Genomic DNA, 19,824 nt, shown 5'->3' with positions numbered 1-19,824 from the left:
CTGAGACTACTGTTATAGTAGTCTCAGATATTACTCTGAAATAAAGTCTCCATTTGTTTTGAAAAGGGGAGGTAATTATGCAGTTAACACTAACAGGTGCTGTGTGAATGTAATGTAATCGATTTGACAGAACCAGTGCAGTACTAGTTGTGTTTAAACATGAATAGAAAGGAAAGAGCTAGACAGAGATGGCAAATTTTAAAAGAGGTGAAATTTATTTCGAAAATACATAATGAATACATGATAAACTGACATGATAGAAACTTCAATTACACCTCTTTGAATATATTAAATCATAACACAAAATCAATTCTTCTTTACTACACATTATTTATGATAGATTACTCTGATGTCCAACAGCTGTTTTGCCAGACAAACTGGGGACGTGGTCATGGTGGTCCCACAGCCTCAGCTTGTCAGGCAAAACAGCCGTTGGACGTCAGAGTAATCCCGGACTATATTTATAATTACTTAATTTTAAATCATCAAAGGAATCATATATATAAAGTCTAGTACACATATTACACAAAAGTTTTTAAGGTTCATCAGGACAAATGCTGGATAAATATGACATGTATGACCGTATTTGAACCTCTAAAACTACCATATGTATAGTCCAAATAATTATGACGTCTTTTAACCCTCTTGCTGCCAAAGGGACATTTATGGCTTCTACACACAAAACTTGTTGATTGTGTAGAACGTCAATGGTCTATTGTTAACGTCACAATATAGACGGGCACCTAAGACGTCCAAAGACGGCGGGAAAAGATAATTATGGCGGGAATGAAGTAAACTACAGCAAAGTTAGTTTTTGGTACTTGGAACAATTGTTCAGAAGAAAATGAGCGAAGACATAAACAGAAATTAATTATTTGTATGCTGAACTTATGGAATAAAGTGATCGTTTATATATTTTTAATATAATTTTAATATATTACTCTGTTGTTATTTTATTTCGAAAATATCTATTGCAGTGCATGTTTTCCCTCTTGCTTACGAGTAACCTATTCATAATACAAACATGATTTATATAAAAGCACTGATTAATTCACATGCGTGACGTCTGAATGAATAAAAGTAATGATAAATAATATATATTAGGGTAAGTCCCAGTCAAGCCATTTGAATCCACTTGTGATGTTGGTTATCCTTTTTGGTACAGTCTGTCTCAGTTTCATATCCAACTAGTTATTTAAATCAAAAGAATATAACATTTAAACTAAATAAATATTATCTGGATTTCTGATGGGCTCAAAAGGTTTCCCGAAAAAACTATAATGACGTCATTATAATATATGACGTCATCATCCTTCAATCATGGCGTCTGGGTCAGAAGACAGCAGTTCGGACATCGACGGAGAAATTTTAACGGATGACGAAGAAGTGTCCAGTGATGACGATGACTTGCAGTTTCCCGAGGGCGGACGAGGTCCCTGGATTCCTGTTTTTGACCAGCAAAATTATGTAAGAGATCACATCAATGACTTTATCACAGATGGTCCTGTTGGTCCAATCAATAGAAATCTCATAAACCCCCAACCTATAGATTATTTTGAAAATCAGTTATCTAATGGTGAAACAAGTTTATTTGAATTGTTAACCAATGAAACTAACAGATATGCAGCACAATTTTTCCAGCAACACCCTGTTCAGGACCTGCCACCGAATTCAAGAAGCAGACAGTGGATCGATGTTACTTTAGCAGAAATGAGAACATTTATTGGCCTATTGCTTCTCATGGGCATAATACAAAAACCAAGCATAGAATCATATTGGAGTACCAACTGTCTTTTAAGTACCCCTTCATTTGCTAATGCAATGAGTCGTAATAGATTTCAATTGATACTAAAATTCTTGCATGCAAATGATAATGAACAAAATCCGGCCAGAGACCACCCTGATTATGACCCCGCCGGAAAGTTAACAGAAATGGTAAACTTATGTAACCAAGGATTTTCAAGAAATTACAGGTGACTTATCATTATTAAATGTTTTATAATCTATAATTATTCAAATTTAAAAAAAAGAAGCATTTAGGAAAAAAAATGATTTTAGATATACTTGGAAGTACAAATACAATCATCATGTCTATGCACATTTTGGTTCTCAAGATACAGTATTATACATGTTATATATGAATATAGATTTAAATTAAAATTTACTATTGATTTTTAAACCTGGATGATAACTACAACTCTCCGCTTTCAATCATACTCTAACTTGACTCATTTGTCCTAGATTGTTATAATGGAAACAGCTGTAATGTACTTTTAAAATGTACTTCTGAATTCTGTATCATTTTGGTCTCTTGTGAAGAGTTGTCTCATTGGTAATCATACCACATCTTCTTTTTTATTTTTTTTATTAAGAATTAAAAAGTAACCTTTAACATTTAAACTAAAACAAAATATTTGTTTTCATGGTTACAACAAAGATTACAATTTATGGCAAAACACTCTATAAAATTGTTTTCAAATACGCTTACATTTTCTTTTATTATGTGTGTATCCGTTACTGTATATCTCTATGTTTAGATTAGCAAGAGATATAACAGTGGACGAAAGGATGGTTGGGTTTAAAGGTCGTCACCATATGGTTCAATATATGGCCAACAAAAAGGCACATCGGTGGGGCATTAAGCTGTGGACTCTTTCGGAATCTGACACCGGTTACACCCATCAAATTGTGGTGTACAAAGGCAGACAGGTACAAATATTAAATGAATCGAAAAACTTGAAAATGTTAGTGCATTTGTTGTATTTATAAAAAAATACTTTAAGTTCCAGTCGAACTGTAAAGTTGATAGCTGAGTCTGCAGAAAGAATAGGCGAAAATATTAATAAAGTAATCGCAAACCAGAAACTAAAAGATTACACCAAAAAAACAAAAAACTACAAATAAAACATAAAAAAATAAAAGAAATTATTAACTTACAATTTGTAATACTTGTACTATAATAACTGTAGGAATCGTGCATGAAGTATGTTTAATGTTCACTAAGTAATTAGATGTAATTAAATGTTATATCTTTTGAAAGAAAAGTTTTCAGTGACTGTCATCTGTATATTTTTTTAAGCTGTTGTTAACTTTTTTTTAAAATAAGTATTCGTCTCGTTATATACTCGAATAATTTAGTCCTACTTAAAATGACCACACCAACGGCTTACGTTTGTACCTTATATATATAATATATATGTATTTTCTTTTATGTTCTCTTTATAATATAAAGAACCTAAGCAGAAACTAAAATAATCATTTGTAGCGACAGAATGTAGTGCAATACCCAAACGGCCTTGGTTATCATACAGTTATGACTTTGGTGCAGCCACATTTGGAAAAACACCACCACGTAACCTTTGACAGTTTCTTTACAAGCCCAACGCTTTGCCATGATTTATTAAATATGAATACATACTCAACTGGAACTGTGTGTGTAAGGAGACGGGGAATGCCGAGATCATATCGCAACCTTAAACTGCCAAAAGGAAGTACAAAAGTATTAATTCAAGGATCTCTCATTGCTGTACATTGGTCAGACCGCAGAGCAGTTAATCTTCTTAGTACACTTGCATTACCCAGGTCAGCTTCTATATATACCGAAATATCTCTTACATACAAAATGAAGTACTATCACTTTCTTAGGTCTATTGATCTACAATATTTTGATAACGTATTACAGAAATAATATCATGAGACTATATCTTTTTTTTTGTCTGTGAGATATATATCATTTTCTTTTAATTAATGATAAAAAAAAAGAGAAAATACAAATGAAGTTGACAAAATCTACACACGTCCATCGCATACATGTAGCACATATTTTTTGTAATCCATTTTTGACTTATTGATAACTCATTCAAGATCGGTATAACTTTTGTGTTATAGAATGGAAAATCATGCAAATAGCAGAGGACAAGAAAATGAAGTGCCACAAGTTGTCTCTCTTTATAACAGAACAATGGGAGGTGTCGATCTTGGTGATCAACTCATATCAGAATATACTCCTGATATAAGATCTTTGAAAATGTGGAAAAAGGTTCTTATCAATTTACTGGCAACAGCAGAAGGTCAGTGTATGATTTTGTTTTTCAATGACTGCCTCAAATAACCTCGTTTAATACCCTTGAAGTGTTAATAAAGTTTTCCTACAAAAAAACGCATAACAACCTAGTGTATTATGTTCTCTAATAATTGCAAATGGTCCCAATCTTATCGATTTAGAGTACCGTGAGGTACCAATCCATGGGACAGCCCTAGTCAATCTACAACACACGTGATTTTGTACTTGGTATATCGCATTAACAAGTCTTACATATAATATCAATAATACAGAATACATTATTCACGTTTATTACGGACTTTAATTTTTTTGCACAGATTTAAGAAACAGAAAATTTCCGAATACATTTATATCTTAAATGCAAAGTCTGAATATGTCGAGATCTTACACGGTTTAAAATAGAACATAAAAATCTGACTGTGGTTAAAAAGCTTATACTTCTTTATAGATCATATATATATATTCGGCTATAAATGTAGAAGTAAAATCTCCGGATGGATAATTTGCATTCTCTTTCAATTTATTACAGTGAACGCCTACATTTGCTATAAAAGAAATAGAAATATCCTCAGAAAAATGAAAAGGCTAGACTTCGTCACGGAAATATGTAGATCATTAGTTCAAGTTCAGGTTGTTCATAACGAACGCAGAATAGGCAGACCGCCACAAAACCCTCCGGCGCGACTTCATGGCAGACATTTTATAGAGAGAGTCGCTGGCGGCAGAAGGAAGAAATGTCGTGTGTGTGATGCTCGTGTCAGGACATGGTGTCCAACTTGTATGGTTGGATTGTGCTTAGGACATTTTAGGCGATACCATTCGGTGATACATTACGAGGAATAAATACATAATGTATTAGTATCGTTTTAACGTGACAGTGATATTGTATTTCAGTTATAATAAGAACAGTTAACAATTGAATTACGTTTTTCTAGATTTTTATTCATTACAAAATATCATGATAACTTATTTTTGTTTTTGTACTATATTTTTAACATAAATACATAAATAATAACAACAGATGTGTAGCAGTATTTGTATAGTATACATTTAACTTGCTTTATGAAAACCAATTAAAGCTTTCTTGTAATTAGTTAAATTGTCTGTCTTTTTTTCAAAAAAAAACTTCCATCTTACAGGTAATTTCAGTTATGCATTTTTAATCAATATTAAATGAAAGTTTGCAATATATCTCGTTATTAACATGACTTAATTTATATGAATAATCACTTATCCGTAAAACGGATACATTAACGCGGGAAAAGTTACAGACGGCGGGATAACGCCGTTCTTCTCAGAAGCACAACTTTTGCAACGTCACAATCATGGAACGTAAAGGCAAATTTGGCGCGACAAAACAAGAAAAAAACTCGGCAGCAAGAGGGTTAAGGCTATTTTGTTTTTTTTCTGGGACGATTTCCTCTGACAGTAAGGGGTCCCATAAGAAAATAAAATAGCCTTGCAAGACGTCATAATTATTTGAACGTCATAATTATTTAAAAAAACTCTAGATCTGTGTACATGGTCACATGATGGTTTAGAGACATACCTGTGCAGTTTGGAAAGTTTTAATGCCTGGCATCCACTAGATATATAAAAGTTAAATTTATTTTGCATATCAGAAAGATAAATTGGTGGGCATTTTGTTCGTTCCTTCAGAAGATGTAAAAATAAACAAAGAGAAATACCTAAACATGCTAAAGGTACAAAGATTAGAATGCACAGTGAATATATTTTTTGTGTGTATGATAATGCTATTATGATGACAGTTACATATGTGCAATTTAAGACAAGACTCTATAAAATAAAATAAAATTGAAATCGGAATAAAAATACACAACATTATGGTTAGACTTTTCAGCTAGCCAAACAAAAGATGCAGTTTTACAATTCCAATGTCTTATTTCTTCCATCGCAGGCTTTAAGTGGGAGACAATCATCTGATACATGTAAACATTCAGCATCTGTCAGAAGGTTCAGTGGATATGGATTGTTAAATACAACTGTACAAGAAGTGGAGGGTTTCAAAGGTGCTGTGTGGTATAGATATACATGTCCTTACCAACAGGATTTACAAATGAATATAAGGTTTGTACAAATTGTATAAGAGTTTCATCAGTTTCTATAACTTAGTATATTTGTATGTCAAATTTTTGCTGATGGTTAGATTTTTGTTTTACTGGCCGGTACTTATCTTGTCTACATGTATCAGGTAAATATTACTACACTGATATTAAGGTAGTGCCTTCAAACTTAGATGTAAATGATCTTTTTCTGTAGAAGATAGCTTAAAGAAAAAAGATTTGTGTAATATAGCATGAAGAAGAAAGGTTTGTGTAAAAAGACAAAAAAGATCTGTGTAAGACAGTCTAAAGAAAAAAAGTCTTTGTATGATAGTGCATTGAATTCAATGAAGAATTTTGTTTAAGAGAACTGTTAAAAGGAGATGTACTAAATGTATAAGATAGAAAATTGAATAATTTCCCATTAAGATAGTAAGTAGAGGAAATTTCTATAAAGGATATGAAAATAAGTAGATGTCATATGATTGCCAATGTCACAACTATCCACCTTAGGCTTAATGGTGCAGATGTAAACAACTAAAGGAACTACTAGCAAAGGTTACCTACCACCTTCAACAATGATAAAAACCTGTACTGTAAAGTAAACTTTAAGCAATACTGGCATTTCTAAATTTTAAACAATTCAAAAAAGGAAACCAATGTCTTCATCATGATGATAGTGCAACATAATTAGATTAAAAAAAATAGGAGAGAATATACATAGGGTTATTATTCATTCTCTTTTTTCCCCTTCATTCTAGTTGTTAATTTTATGACTTACTATATTTTACTAGACTTAGCTTTTCAAGTTTAAAATACAGGTTTTACAATATTGACGTTATTTGAGGATAGTTTTATTTAAGATATTGTGGTGTGATTTCCAAACATTTATTTTACATCTTTTCTGTTTGTAGACATCTTCCTGGAACAATAAATGCAGACACATTGTTGGGTTTTAACAACACTGGAAATGTTTGTAAGTAGTCATGTAGTTAGTTAATGTGAAAATTTTTATACAATCACAAAATTGATTTAAGATACATATTAAATGAAATTTAAGCTTTCAATTGAATAGTACCAGTCTTATAAATTTCAGAACTTACAAATCAATTTTTTTAATTGTAGTGCTAAAATATGGATACATGAAAATGGGAGTTCTTTGAAAGTTTTTATTTTTAAACAAATGGCCCTAGGGTAAAGTGTCCTCTCTTATTCCACTTAACCAATTGAAACCAAAATAACAGATTGATTCTCTTGGGGAAAAAAATGTTTCTTTGAGAATTTCATTTTAGTTCATCAACTAAATGGCTACCATTTTTTTGTGTAACTTTTACCATTCTAGAATTATGCACCTTTACAAATTGAAAAAAAATCTGATTTTCTTGATTCTGTTCTCTTACTTAAGTTTGCTTCAACCAAATGTAATGCAACATATGCACAATGCTCTTTCCCACAAAACTCAGATGAAGTACAATTTGATTAGTGTCATTTTTACCTTTCCTGAGTTATGTCCCTTTATAACACTTTAGTCAAGCAGAGACATCTTCTGTGTACCATGGACACCTTCACCATAAATTTGATTTTATAAAACAGTATTTTATTACATACAATCAACTATACATTTATTAAAATACTATTATACTTTTCAGGTGTATGGCCATCAGAAGAAATAATGGCTTATTATTGCGTGAAAAATATAGAGCAGTTCAAGTAAGTTTTAATTCTGAAAATGATCAAAGATGAGCATAAGTTTAACTATATATAAGAGAAAAAATTAAGTCTTTGTGTTGGATCTGTACAGTAAATTTATACAAAAAGTTAGTTTTGTTAACATAGCTTAACAAGTTTCTGTTTCAAATTAAACAAATAGTACTAAAGCTTTAAATAGAAAAAAGAAATCTAGACATAAAGAAACATATTTATTACATTGGTTGCAATGAATTACATTGATTTCCCAGTTAAATGAAAACTGATAATTTCACATGTGAAATATACATAGTTATTTAACCTTGCTTGTTTTAATTCTGTAAACATATAAAGGACCAAATTGATACCAAATGAATGGTTTAGTGATTGCAAGAAGATTTCAATAACTTATTTTTTTCTTATAGAAACTGTCATGTATGTGAACTTGGAGGAGGAATGACCTGTCTTGCTGGTATTGCTGTAAGTAGGAAGGTTTAATAATAGTATTATATTGCAAAGCTTGCATCTTCAATTTAGAGAAAAAAATCATTTGATTTCAACAATTTTGTATATTAAAATTATTTTGATTATCAAACATGTAGAGATAAAGTACCGACTACTAGCAGGTACAAGATTAGAACAATGTAAAATTGTTTGTTTAGCAGTTTTGTAACTATGTTTCAACACTTCAGTCATTTGTCTCTAATTATATTAGACTACGGAATGTACTATGAGGGCTGTCTATAATTAAACATTCAACCTTTGAAAATGGCAATTTTTTATTACAATTGTTGAAGTATTGTATATTCTTACTTCTTTACTCATTTATTTTTTTGATTTTTTGGAAAATGACGCAGTCATTGTTCCATTACTGCCGACCTGAACTTCATAACATTTCTCTGCCTACCGTTCTTGGTTTTGTATTTACTATTTTCCATACAAACTGGAATCTGCTTGTGTTATCATTATGCATGAACATTGTGTAGTTATCAGCCAGGAACCAGTTTACACTCGGTTTCATAATTTACTATACAAACAAACTGGTTCCTGCTTGCATTCCACTACACTCGAACAAAATGTTGTAGTTTGACGGGAACCAGTTTAGAATTTGTAAACTACAAAACGTAATCGGTTATTGTTCATTCCGTTTTGGTGTTTCATACCGACTTATATGGTTTGAATAAGCTTAAGACCCTTCAAACATTAATGTGATAGGTATATTAAAGACTGTTTTACAAAAGGATGGAACTGTTTTACTTTCAAAGTATGATGGAAAATAGGTTTTCTCAAGAAAATACCGCTAACGCTCGCAGAGGAATTGAAACGTACAAGTCAAGTCGGCACCTGGTTAAATTGGCATCTAGTCAAATCGGCACCTATTTGACGTCAATTCTGCATCCAATAATATTTGTTATATTATTTTCTATTCAATTAATTAATAACTGTTACCAAGTACATAGTGAATATGTTGTTGTGTATAAAGGTAAACAACGAAGCCCTTACCCAACTGTTGTTTTAACAATTAGACAATTATTAAAATAAAATGGAAAACTATGAGTCCCTTTCAATAAATCAAACTTTCATGCCAAACAATAAGCAAATTTAAGGTGTTTTTTTCCAGTAAAGTTTAAACAGCATTAAACCAACAATCCTGTAAAATGCTCAACTGGTTAAAATAATGCATAAAAATATCCAATATCTCATGTATTAGTCCAAATAATTATGACGTCTGGCAAGGATATTTTTTTTCTTTTCTTGGCGTCCCAGAAAAAAATTAACATAGCCTTGCGGTCATAGGAAGGTGTCCCAGAATAAAATTTAAAAAGCCTTGCCAGACGTAATAATTATTTGGACTACTCATATATATATCATTAAAAATACACCAATAAAGTCATTTAGTTGAGAAAAATAAATATATACAAAATGTGCATGCACACCCAAAAATGTGAAAGTGAGTATTTAACTCTTTTTGCTTAAATACTGAAAAAAATTCTGGCAACCCCTTTCTTATACTTACTCTTTTTGCTGAAAATACTGTTAAAAATATATATTTAACATGGGTGACGAATTGACTATATCAGGTGTCGATTTAACCAGGTGCTGATTTGTCCAGGTGCCAATTTAACCAGGTGCCGGTTTGACTAGAATTCTTTGACAATTGTTTGAAATTACCTGAGTTTCATTAGGCCTTTGATAACAGTAACAAAAAGATTATTTACTTAATATTTTGTGGGAGAAGGGGGTTCAGACTGTGGTATCAGGTCTGTTCGCGCCCAATACACTTTCACACCCTACATGTTCGCAGCTCGCACATTCGCACCCAAGGTCCGTTCGCACTCTACTCATTATCGCCCTATTTTAATTCAAATTCAAGTTGAATAATTGGAAAATCATGATTGTTGTTTTAAATTGCTTTGGTGTAAATACTGAATGTATTTATAGCTTGGTATGAGTAAAACATTGAATATTTTAAAGGAAAAACACAAAAGATAATTGTTTTTAACAGCTTGGTCCCTTTGATCTGAAACAACGAAGCAATAAAATTAACCAAAATATAGCAGTCCACTATTATAACCAAAACATGATAAAATTTATTCAACACACAGAAAAAAACATAGTCAGAATCTCACTTCATTTTGAAACAAGTCAATGAAACAAAGTTATAGCAATACACTAACTAAAACATGATTAAGAGTTATTCAACACAAAATAAAACGTTGACAAAATACCACTTTATTTAGAAAGGATTATTATTATTTTTAACAATACCCTATCCAAAACATGATTAAGATTTATTCAACACTTTATTTTTGAGACAATGACAACAATTATACTTATAAGAAAACACTTGCTTACAGAGTTATTAAACACAATTATTTTTTACAGGTACCAATTTTTCGTTCATAAGGGAAAACTTGAATTTTCTTGCATATTTTAAACTTTTGTAATTTTTATTTGTGGTCCTGCTGTACCAATGAAATCCAATTGGTATCCAATGATTAATAATGAATTCACAGAAGCATTAATAGTTTCAAACATGAAATCAAATAAAACTATCAAACTGTGAATTACAATAAATCACCAATATGTAAGATTTTATTTTCTATTTTTGTAGATGTGTATGCTGTCAGAGGCAAATAATATTTTAGTTACCGATGGAAATGAAGATTCTGTTTCAAGTAAGATTTGTCAATTATACCTTAGAGCACAATCAAGATTTGTTTAAGTTCTGTTTAAGTTTATGTTTTTGAGTACATTGTACTACCTTTTGAGTAAATAGCATCAAAGCTGGTATCATCATCAGCTATAGCCCTCTCCAGAAACTCATTTGCAGAATTGCTCTAAAATTAGTACTTGAAATTGGTAGTCTCCCTTCATGGGAAGTAGAACTGCTTCCCAGCAATAAAGAGTTTAAGATTAGAAGTGTTTAAACTCTGATATTTAAACATCAAATTTGGTTTATACAAATAGCTATTGCTAGGGATAAAATAATCCAAAATAAATGCACAACCCATTGTTAAATAAAGCAAATCTACATCTGCAATGATTATTTCTTAAGTGTCCATGTGCTACAAACAAACCGTCTTGTATATTAAAGATCTAACATGCATTCTTTTCATTTACAGATTTAAGTAAAATTATTGAAAACAAAGAGAATAAAGTTAGTTTTAAAGTTGAAGATTGTGACACAAGGTAAATTGCCAGTTTTGGTCGGAGAAGAAACTACCCTAAAGTCCTTTTAAAGAATGAGTTTACATTGAAAATTCTTTTATTGAGAGTGGTTCCTTCTAAAACAACATTTTGTAAGAAATATTGGAAAATTATACTTCATTTCTTGAAAAGGTGCTATTGGTAAGAGATTGCCAAGAGAAGATCATTTTAAATGAGTTATTCTCCCATGACCGGATCTAGGCATAGTTTTTTTCACAACAAGCAAAAACTCATAATATTCATCGTTTCTGGAATCATGTCTTTCACTGGAAAAGATAATCAATTTTGCAGGCCTTTATGATGTCATTTACCAGATAGAAGGCGCGTCTGTATCCCTGCTCAATTAAAAGTTTTCAGCACTTTTATTATACAATGTAATTTATGATCCATAATCTTGATTCCCCTAAGACTGAGGGAGGATGACAACCTTATTTTATTTTCATTCCCAAAATATTTTGTGCATTATTAAATATAACACTTTTCACCAATTTGATCAACATGCGCTGGAAGTGAAGATGCCTACATTTTAGTCATGTGGAGATGGAAGTCACATGACAGATTCAACTATATGAGACAAAACATCAAAAGCTGCCAAATTAACCTCATTTTGAAAACTTGTAATTACTATTTGCAAGAACTATACCCAATGTATACAGAATGTATTTTTCAAAGATATTACAAACATAAATTCATCTCATTTTTAATCTGACTAAAAAATACCTATGAAAGAAATGGCCATTTAAGTTCAAATATTGATATATGAATATAGACATGTTCATGGCATCACACTTACACCACAATAAACCTTTCTGCTCTTAAGTTTCAAGATTTATCAATAAAATTAACATAATTATGAAAGGCTTTAATAAGTTTACTTGCTATTTCAAGGATCAAATAATTGCTCTTATCTTACATTTTCCTTTATGCCCACGTCACACTGTCCCGATTTTAACGCCGATGACAACATGATTACAGAAAATTTCAAAATTGGGACTGATCGTATCCAGATCGGGCTCTTCATAGTGCCATCTTTAACCATCTTTAACCATCGGCCACTTTTTCAAGCCTTCGGGGACAACTTCGGGAATGGTTCTGAGTTTTTTAACATGTTAAAAAATCCCTGAAGGTGCGTCCGATGTTAAGGGTTCGTATTGAGTTCGTATCACCATCCTTACCATCGTAATGTCACCGGGAATGCATCTTTAAACATCGTATTGCATTCATGTTTCCATCCTTTCCATCAGACAGTTTTGACACTACGATGTCTACACGAATGAATCACGAAGCTACCCGAAGGTCTTACGATGGCAACACGACTTCGTGAAGACCTCGTAATCCCGTCGTGTTGCCATCAAATAAAAGTACGAATGCCACAAGATGGAAGTACGAAGGCCACAAGATGGAAGTACGAAGGCCACAAGATGGAAGTACGATGGCAATAAATCCAGCTAAATGTAAGTTAATGTTTGCGCTAAAATACATTTTAAGTGCCATGTGCTGGTCAGTCTAATACGACAGTTAAGAAAGACGTTCACAAAACATGGAGCTCATATCATATGATTCTATGAGAACAAGAAAGGTGACAGCGTTGATTCTATTAATTCAAATGGAACAAGAATAGCAGCTATTACAGGCTCAGGATTTACTTTTACAAGTAAAATATTATTTTTTGTCAATTTTTCATAACAAGTAACATAATGAAAATCATAAACGCGCCTCAATCGTACACCAACACTGCAGGTACACGTATATAGGGAAACCGACTTTTTCTTCATTATTCTGATTTTTTATGTAACGTCTGAGTTTTTGTCACACGAATGTTTACTCCATAACCATTTTGTTTTCTATATGTCATATTTTGCCGCATTTGTTGCTTTCCCCACATCCTTCTTTTTGTCTATATTATTATAATATTCTCCTGGAAAGAGCTCTTTTTGAATAAAAGGGATCAACAACATCACCTTACCTTTAAGATAGATCAGTAAACATGGGCATAATTATGGGCGATTATTCAGACTAGTGCACACATTTTACTGTTCAAACAAGGCGATGCCAAACGTGGCATCCCCTCGTATGTAACATATTGGGGACAAATATGGCCACTATATTTGTATATGACACATGCAGAAAATGGTAAATTGGATATGCATATTTGATACATAAACTATTTATTTAGAAATCAACCAAAACATTCAGTAACTGGAAATACCTTTAATATTGTCTTTAGAACCAGCAGGTAAAAAAATGAGCAACCAATTTCCTGTGTATTATGATATTTCAAGGAGAAAAAACAAGTCCATCTGCATGACCTTGACCTTTGGCCTTGAACGTAAAAAATGTCAGATCATTACCAGGAGGAACAATATACCAAATGTGGTTAAAATCTTTTGAAGCATATTGGTTTTAAAGTGTCCACAAGGGTTGTATTGCCTTGTATTACAACTGCCACTGTGACCTTGACCTTTGAACTTTAAAGTCAATAGCACTAAAGATATTCTTAACGAGTAACACCATACCAAGTCTTGAGCATTTTGGTTCTAGAGTGTCCATAACAAATTTATCTACACGCAGCTTACATGTAGTAGGCGAGGGGATAATAAACTAAGTTTATAAGAAATTCTGTTCGTATCATAAAAAAGTTAAAAACAGGTAGAACACATTTTTAGATCGTTTGTATACTTGTATTATGTACATACATGTTCTTTACCTTTATTTATCTTTTTTAAAACGCGTGATGACTTCGGCATATAATTTAAATGCATCGTAAGCTGTACACGACGTCTTTTAGACACTGTATGGCCATCGCACCATCATCGTAATCCATCGTGTTGCCTTCGTAATCCATCATTTAGCCTTTCATGATCCATCGTGTAGGCTTCGGCTGAGATATTAAGCTTAAATACCCGTCTTCGGTTAACCTTCGTATGTCCATCTTTTGCTATCATATATAATTTCGGCACCATTGTATAGACTTCGTTATTCATGGTACTTGCTTCGGTCAGTTTTGGGTATTTTAACGAGATGGGGACCAACTTCGTACGAACTTACAATTTTCGCATTCGGGTGTCCATCGTATATAAAAATCAGGACAGTGTGACGGGGGCATTACCTTTTTCAAAATTTTGCCTTCTCTTAGGTCTTTAAAGTCCACATGTTATGGTACCAAGTCCCAGGCAATGCATACTTTATAAAAATCTGAATATCACCATTATGGAGACTGAATATATATGCTAAGTCACATATACATATGCACCTAGTTTTAAATTTAAATTTTCAGAGTTCTTAGATGGGGAGATGGAGAGTTAGAACAAGATCTGACAAATAAATATGACTTTGTGTTGTGTGCTGACTGGTAAGCTAATCTATTACACAGAACCTGGTAAAATTCTAGGCCTTTCACTTATATTTATTTTAGCAGTACTGTCTATCCATTAAAGTCTTGTCTGAAACTACTCTGATTATCAATCTAAATCAAATTCCTGATAAATGTTCTGTTTAGCAAGCCATCTAACTAACATACTTGTCAGTTAATAGATAGAATCATTGATAACTCACTTTTCTAGTCAAATCAAATTTGCTATTGAGACTTTGTGTTTTGTAAAAAATTATTTGTTGGAAGAATATGATAACTGTGATGGTTTTCCTTAGATATAAGATTAAGACTGCTTAAGTTCTTTTTTTTTTTCCAGCATTATTTTCTCATTATTTTTAACAACGGCATAATTTTTGCGGTCACATATTTGTATCATTTTATTTCAGTTTGTTTTTTGAAGAAGGAAGAGAGGATCTAATCAAAAAAGTTTTTAATCTCTTGAAAGATACGGTATGTACAGAGATAAAGGGAGACAACAAATGTATCCATATGTACATGCACAATCTGGTACATTCAATTTACAGTCTAACTTTTTAGAAATATTTTTTTTCCTATCTGGAGCTTCCTTTTACAAAACTTCTTGGTACTTGTTTAGTTTTGATTTTTAAAGTGCAATTGATGCAGGTTATCTTAAACCTTAGAATTCTGATGATTAGATATAGGAAGATGTGGTGTGAGTGCCAATGAGACAACTCTCCATTCAAATAACAATTTATAAAAGTAAACCATTATAGGTCAATGTACAGCCTTCAAAACGGAGCCTTGGCTAACACCGAACAACAAGCTATAAAGGGCCCCAAAATTACTAGTGTAAAACCATTCAAACGGGAAAACCAAAGGTTTAATCTATATACAAAAAGAGAAACAAGTATAAATTACATAAACAAACGACAACTACAGTACATCAGATTCCTGACATAGGACAGGTGACTTAGGACAGTTTGCCATGATAAAATTCTCAGGTTGTCTCTATAAACGTCAAATCCATATGTATGACCATGATCTATATTAAAAGACTATGATGCTTTACTTTAAAAGTTTTCCCTTGTCTGTCTGTCTGTTCAAATGTATGTTTATCGTTCTAACAGTCAGTCCGATCCAAAGATGGTTTCTTTTCTCTAACTTTAGATTGCCACACCAAAATGATATGAAACCTATACACAATGCTTATTACTACAACATTCAGGGCAAGCTTGAATTTTTAGGGTGTCACTTTTATTGTTCTAGAGGTATGCTCCTTTAAAAATAGAAAAAAATGCTGATTTTTCTGTTTCCATTCTCTGACTTAAGTTTGACTCGGCCAAATTCTATAAAATTTATACTCGATGCTTAAAACCACAAGATACAGACCTAGTGGGAATTTCGATGGTGTCACTTTAAATGTTCTAGAGTTATGCCCTTTACAAATCCATTCAATTTTTACATTGAAAATTTTTCATCAATACCAAAAAAACTAAATGTTTGGTTACTGGAACAAGTCAGAAGTTATCAACCCAATCTTTTCAACCAAATTTAGTAATAAATTCAGAAATACTACAAAATTCATCATGTGAGAAATTATTAGGTGTTAAAATTGACAGCACGCTTAGCTGGAAAAACCAAATTGATCAAATTTGTGCTAGCATTTCATCAAGAATATACCTTCTTTCTAAATTAAAGAAATTTTTAGATATAAATGCCAGGAAAGCATATTATAACGGGTATATTCTGCCTCTCATCGATTACTGCTGTATTATTTGGGGAGAATGTAAAAATGAAGGGATAGTAAGAATATTAAAACTTCAAAAAAGAGCAGCAAGATTAATTCTTGATGCAGACCCATTATCCCCTTCAGCCCCCTTATTTAAAAAACTTGGTTGGATGACAGTAGAAAACAGAATCAAATACCACAAATATTTATTGCTATTTAAATGTATGCAGAAAGAAGCACCACAGTACCTAATTCAAAAGTTTCAACTTATATCTGTAAATAATCCTTATGCTTTAAGGGGTGTTACTCAAGGTAATTTGATAGTTCCAAAGCCAAAAACTGAACTGTTTAAAAAATCTTTTGCTTATTCTGGATCAGTTTTATGGAACGGACTACCTTATGAAATGCGTAAAGTGCAAAACACTTATTCTTTTAAACAAATTATAAAACAATACTTGAGACAGTCCCAATATTCAGTCTGAAATGATTGCAACTATTACTCTTAGAATGTATGATTTTAATGATTTGTATATATATACTAGGTCTATTTACCACATGCGATATGTAACTGTTTCATATCTTTTAATCATGGTACATGTACATTGAACTATTATGTCTTTATATGTTGTATGTTTGCTTTTTTCTCTTATTATTATCATTTTGTTTTTACTTGTATTACATACATGTATATGAGGGCCTCAGGGAAGATTAGTGATTGTAACTAACTGTGTTTACCCTCTTTAAATAAAGAATTTATTATTATTATTATTATTATTATTCCCTGAATTAAGTTAGCCTCAACCTAATCTTAAGAAACTTATACAAAATGCTTATAACCACAAAATACAGATCATGTAAGTTTATTTTGGTGGTATCACTCTTATTGTTCTAAAGTTATGCCCCTTTACAAATGAAAAAAAAATGCTGAATTTTTTGTTCCCATTCTCTTTTTTTGCCTCAAGCAAATGCTATGAAACTTATACTCAATTGTTGTTACCACAAAACTCAGATCAAGTACCAATTTGGGTAGCGTCACTATAACTGTTTTTCAGTTATGCCCCTTCATAACTTTATATGATAAACAAGCTGTTAGCAGGGGCAGGGGACACATTCATTTATTTATTTTTCATTTATTACAAAGCAAGCTAGACAATTCTTATGTTACATACTTTTATATTTGTAATTTCCAGGGAACATCATTAATGTTTGCTCCAAAAAGAGGCACCACTTTTGATGAATTTGTTTCTTTAGCCAAATCAGTATTTAATGTAGAAGTGATAGAGAATTATGATGATACTATCTGGGATTTACACTGCAAGGTAAAATGTGTTAATTGGTCTATGATAAAATCAGAAACATTAATTAAAATAAAACTTCTTAATCAATTGTTTACTGCAAAATGTTGCTTATGTTTGATTGTAAAAGCCCACCATCATCCAAATGAAGGTAGACACAATGTGTTTTTGTGGTTACTTTTTTGTTATTTATTTATTTAAACCTAATAAAAAATATACAATTGTTCATAAACTACATAGGTACAAGTTTTTCTACAGTATTTCTTAAAAATTTAAGATGTCAGGGTGACACAATTTTATAATAAAAGCATTCTGAAAATTAAATTTTTTAAAAGAAATATACAAATGGTTGTCATTATCAGTATTTTTTTGTGTATCCATGATTGAATTATAGTGTTGATAGCATGTCTTTGGTAAACCATTTAGAATTTTTTTCAACCTGTTTAGACTCATTCAGTCTAAACAGGTTCAAAACAAATCTTCAGGGTTTACCAAAAACACTGGAATTAATGTATGGCATACTTTACTAACATTTGTCTATTATTGAAGACTGTTTAATTAAATCCAAATATTTTTCTTATTTTTACATGTATTATAATATCAATTCTGCTTTCTACTATCCAAAATCATTTTATAAATAATCTGAATTTTCAGTTCTTATTAGTCTTAACATATTATATTTGTAACAAATTCTCTTCATATTATTTTCAGTTAAAAGCAGATGCCAATGGACTTTATGATGAGAATATACATTATCCATTGTATATGAAATTGACAAAGAAACTTACATGAACTACTCAACTTTTACCTTGTGATATTTATATTTACATGATATTTTTTTTTACCACTTTACATTCCTTCCAATGTTCAAGGTCCTAATATTTTTTTACCGCAATAAATAATTATTGACCTTAGTTTGCATCTTTTTCCTGCAAGTTTTATACTTTGCTCTGGCTTACAAATTCAAGTGGCCCACCATTTAATGCTTTGTAATGGCATAAATTATATAACTACTGGTAAAGTTTATCAAATTATATTTTCCAAAAATATGGATAAGATTGGTCACAATAAATCAAGAGAACAAATCAAACTAATATACAATTCAATAACAGACTACAATCCACATATACACATAACCCAATAACTGGTTAAGGAGTGATAATTCTCTTAAAAGTTATTTTACAATCAAAGTCCTTGAGAGAATTGAAGGGCTAAGATTGCTTTCATTTGACAATTGTGAATTAAAAATCAAATACTGCATTATATAATTTGTAAACAATGGAACATATTTGGGCAATGCTTTGAAATGAAGTTGTTTCCCTTTGTCCTAATTGTAGTTGAACCTATTTTTAGGACAGATAGATTAATATACCATACTCATCTTATGTAAGTTTTGATAAAACAGTTTTTTTCTTGGCTGTGTTGAAAGTTGAAAGATTACTTTCCAGTGATGATGTAAACTGTTTGTAAAAACTGGGTGCTTCAATGCTTGTATGCAGATGCCTTATGTTACTAAGTTTTCAACTGTCATATGTCTGTTGTCCTTGACCTCATTTTCATGGTTCAGCAACTTCTTAAAAAAATGTTTTGTTTTTTTGTTGAGCCTGCGACTTTTGTCGCAGAAAGCTTGACATAGGGATAGTGATCCAGCAGCGGCAGCAGTGTTAGCTAACTTTTTAAAACTTTAAATTTTAGAAGGTGGAAGACCTGGATGCTTCATACTTTGTATATAGATGCGGCCATGCCTCATGTTAAAAAGTTTCCGTCAGTCACATGTCCAATGTCCTTGACCTCATTTTCATGGTTCAGTGACTACTTGAAAAAAAAGTGTTTTTTTTGGTTATGTTGAATTCTCTCTTATTTTAAGTAATAGGATAACTATATTTGGTATTTGCAGACCTTGCAAGGTCCTCATGCTCCTCAGACAGTTTTCACTTGACCTC

General features: G+C 31.6%; 1 protein-coding gene across 1 annotated transcript; it reads left to right on the top strand.

The window, feature by feature from the left end:
- The first annotated feature begins 8 nt into the window (after window positions 1-8).
- Window positions 9-18,855, top strand: LOC134712216 (calmodulin-lysine N-methyltransferase-like). The gene is made up of 11 exons (XM_063573545.1): window positions 9-207; window positions 5,982-6,151; window positions 7,041-7,102; window positions 7,776-7,836; window positions 8,238-8,292; window positions 10,928-10,991; window positions 11,439-11,505; window positions 14,801-14,875; window positions 15,283-15,346; window positions 17,777-17,905; window positions 18,593-18,855. The coding sequence occupies exons 1-11, from the start codon at window positions 160-162 to the stop codon at window positions 18,671-18,673; spliced, it is 876 nt and encodes a 291-aa protein (XP_063429615.1). The 5' UTR covers window positions 9-159; the 3' UTR covers window positions 18,674-18,855.
- The last annotated feature ends 969 nt before the right edge of the window (window positions 18,856-19,824 follow it).

Source organism: Mytilus trossulus, chromosome 3 (assembly GCF_036588685.1).
Source record: "Mytilus trossulus isolate FHL-02 chromosome 3, PNRI_Mtr1.1.1.hap1, whole genome shotgun sequence".
NCBI classification, from domain to species: Eukaryota; Metazoa; Mollusca; class Bivalvia; order Mytilida; family Mytilidae; genus Mytilus; species Mytilus trossulus.
Note: the sequence above shows the minus strand (reverse complement) of the source record. Positions and strands in the feature narration are given on the sequence as shown.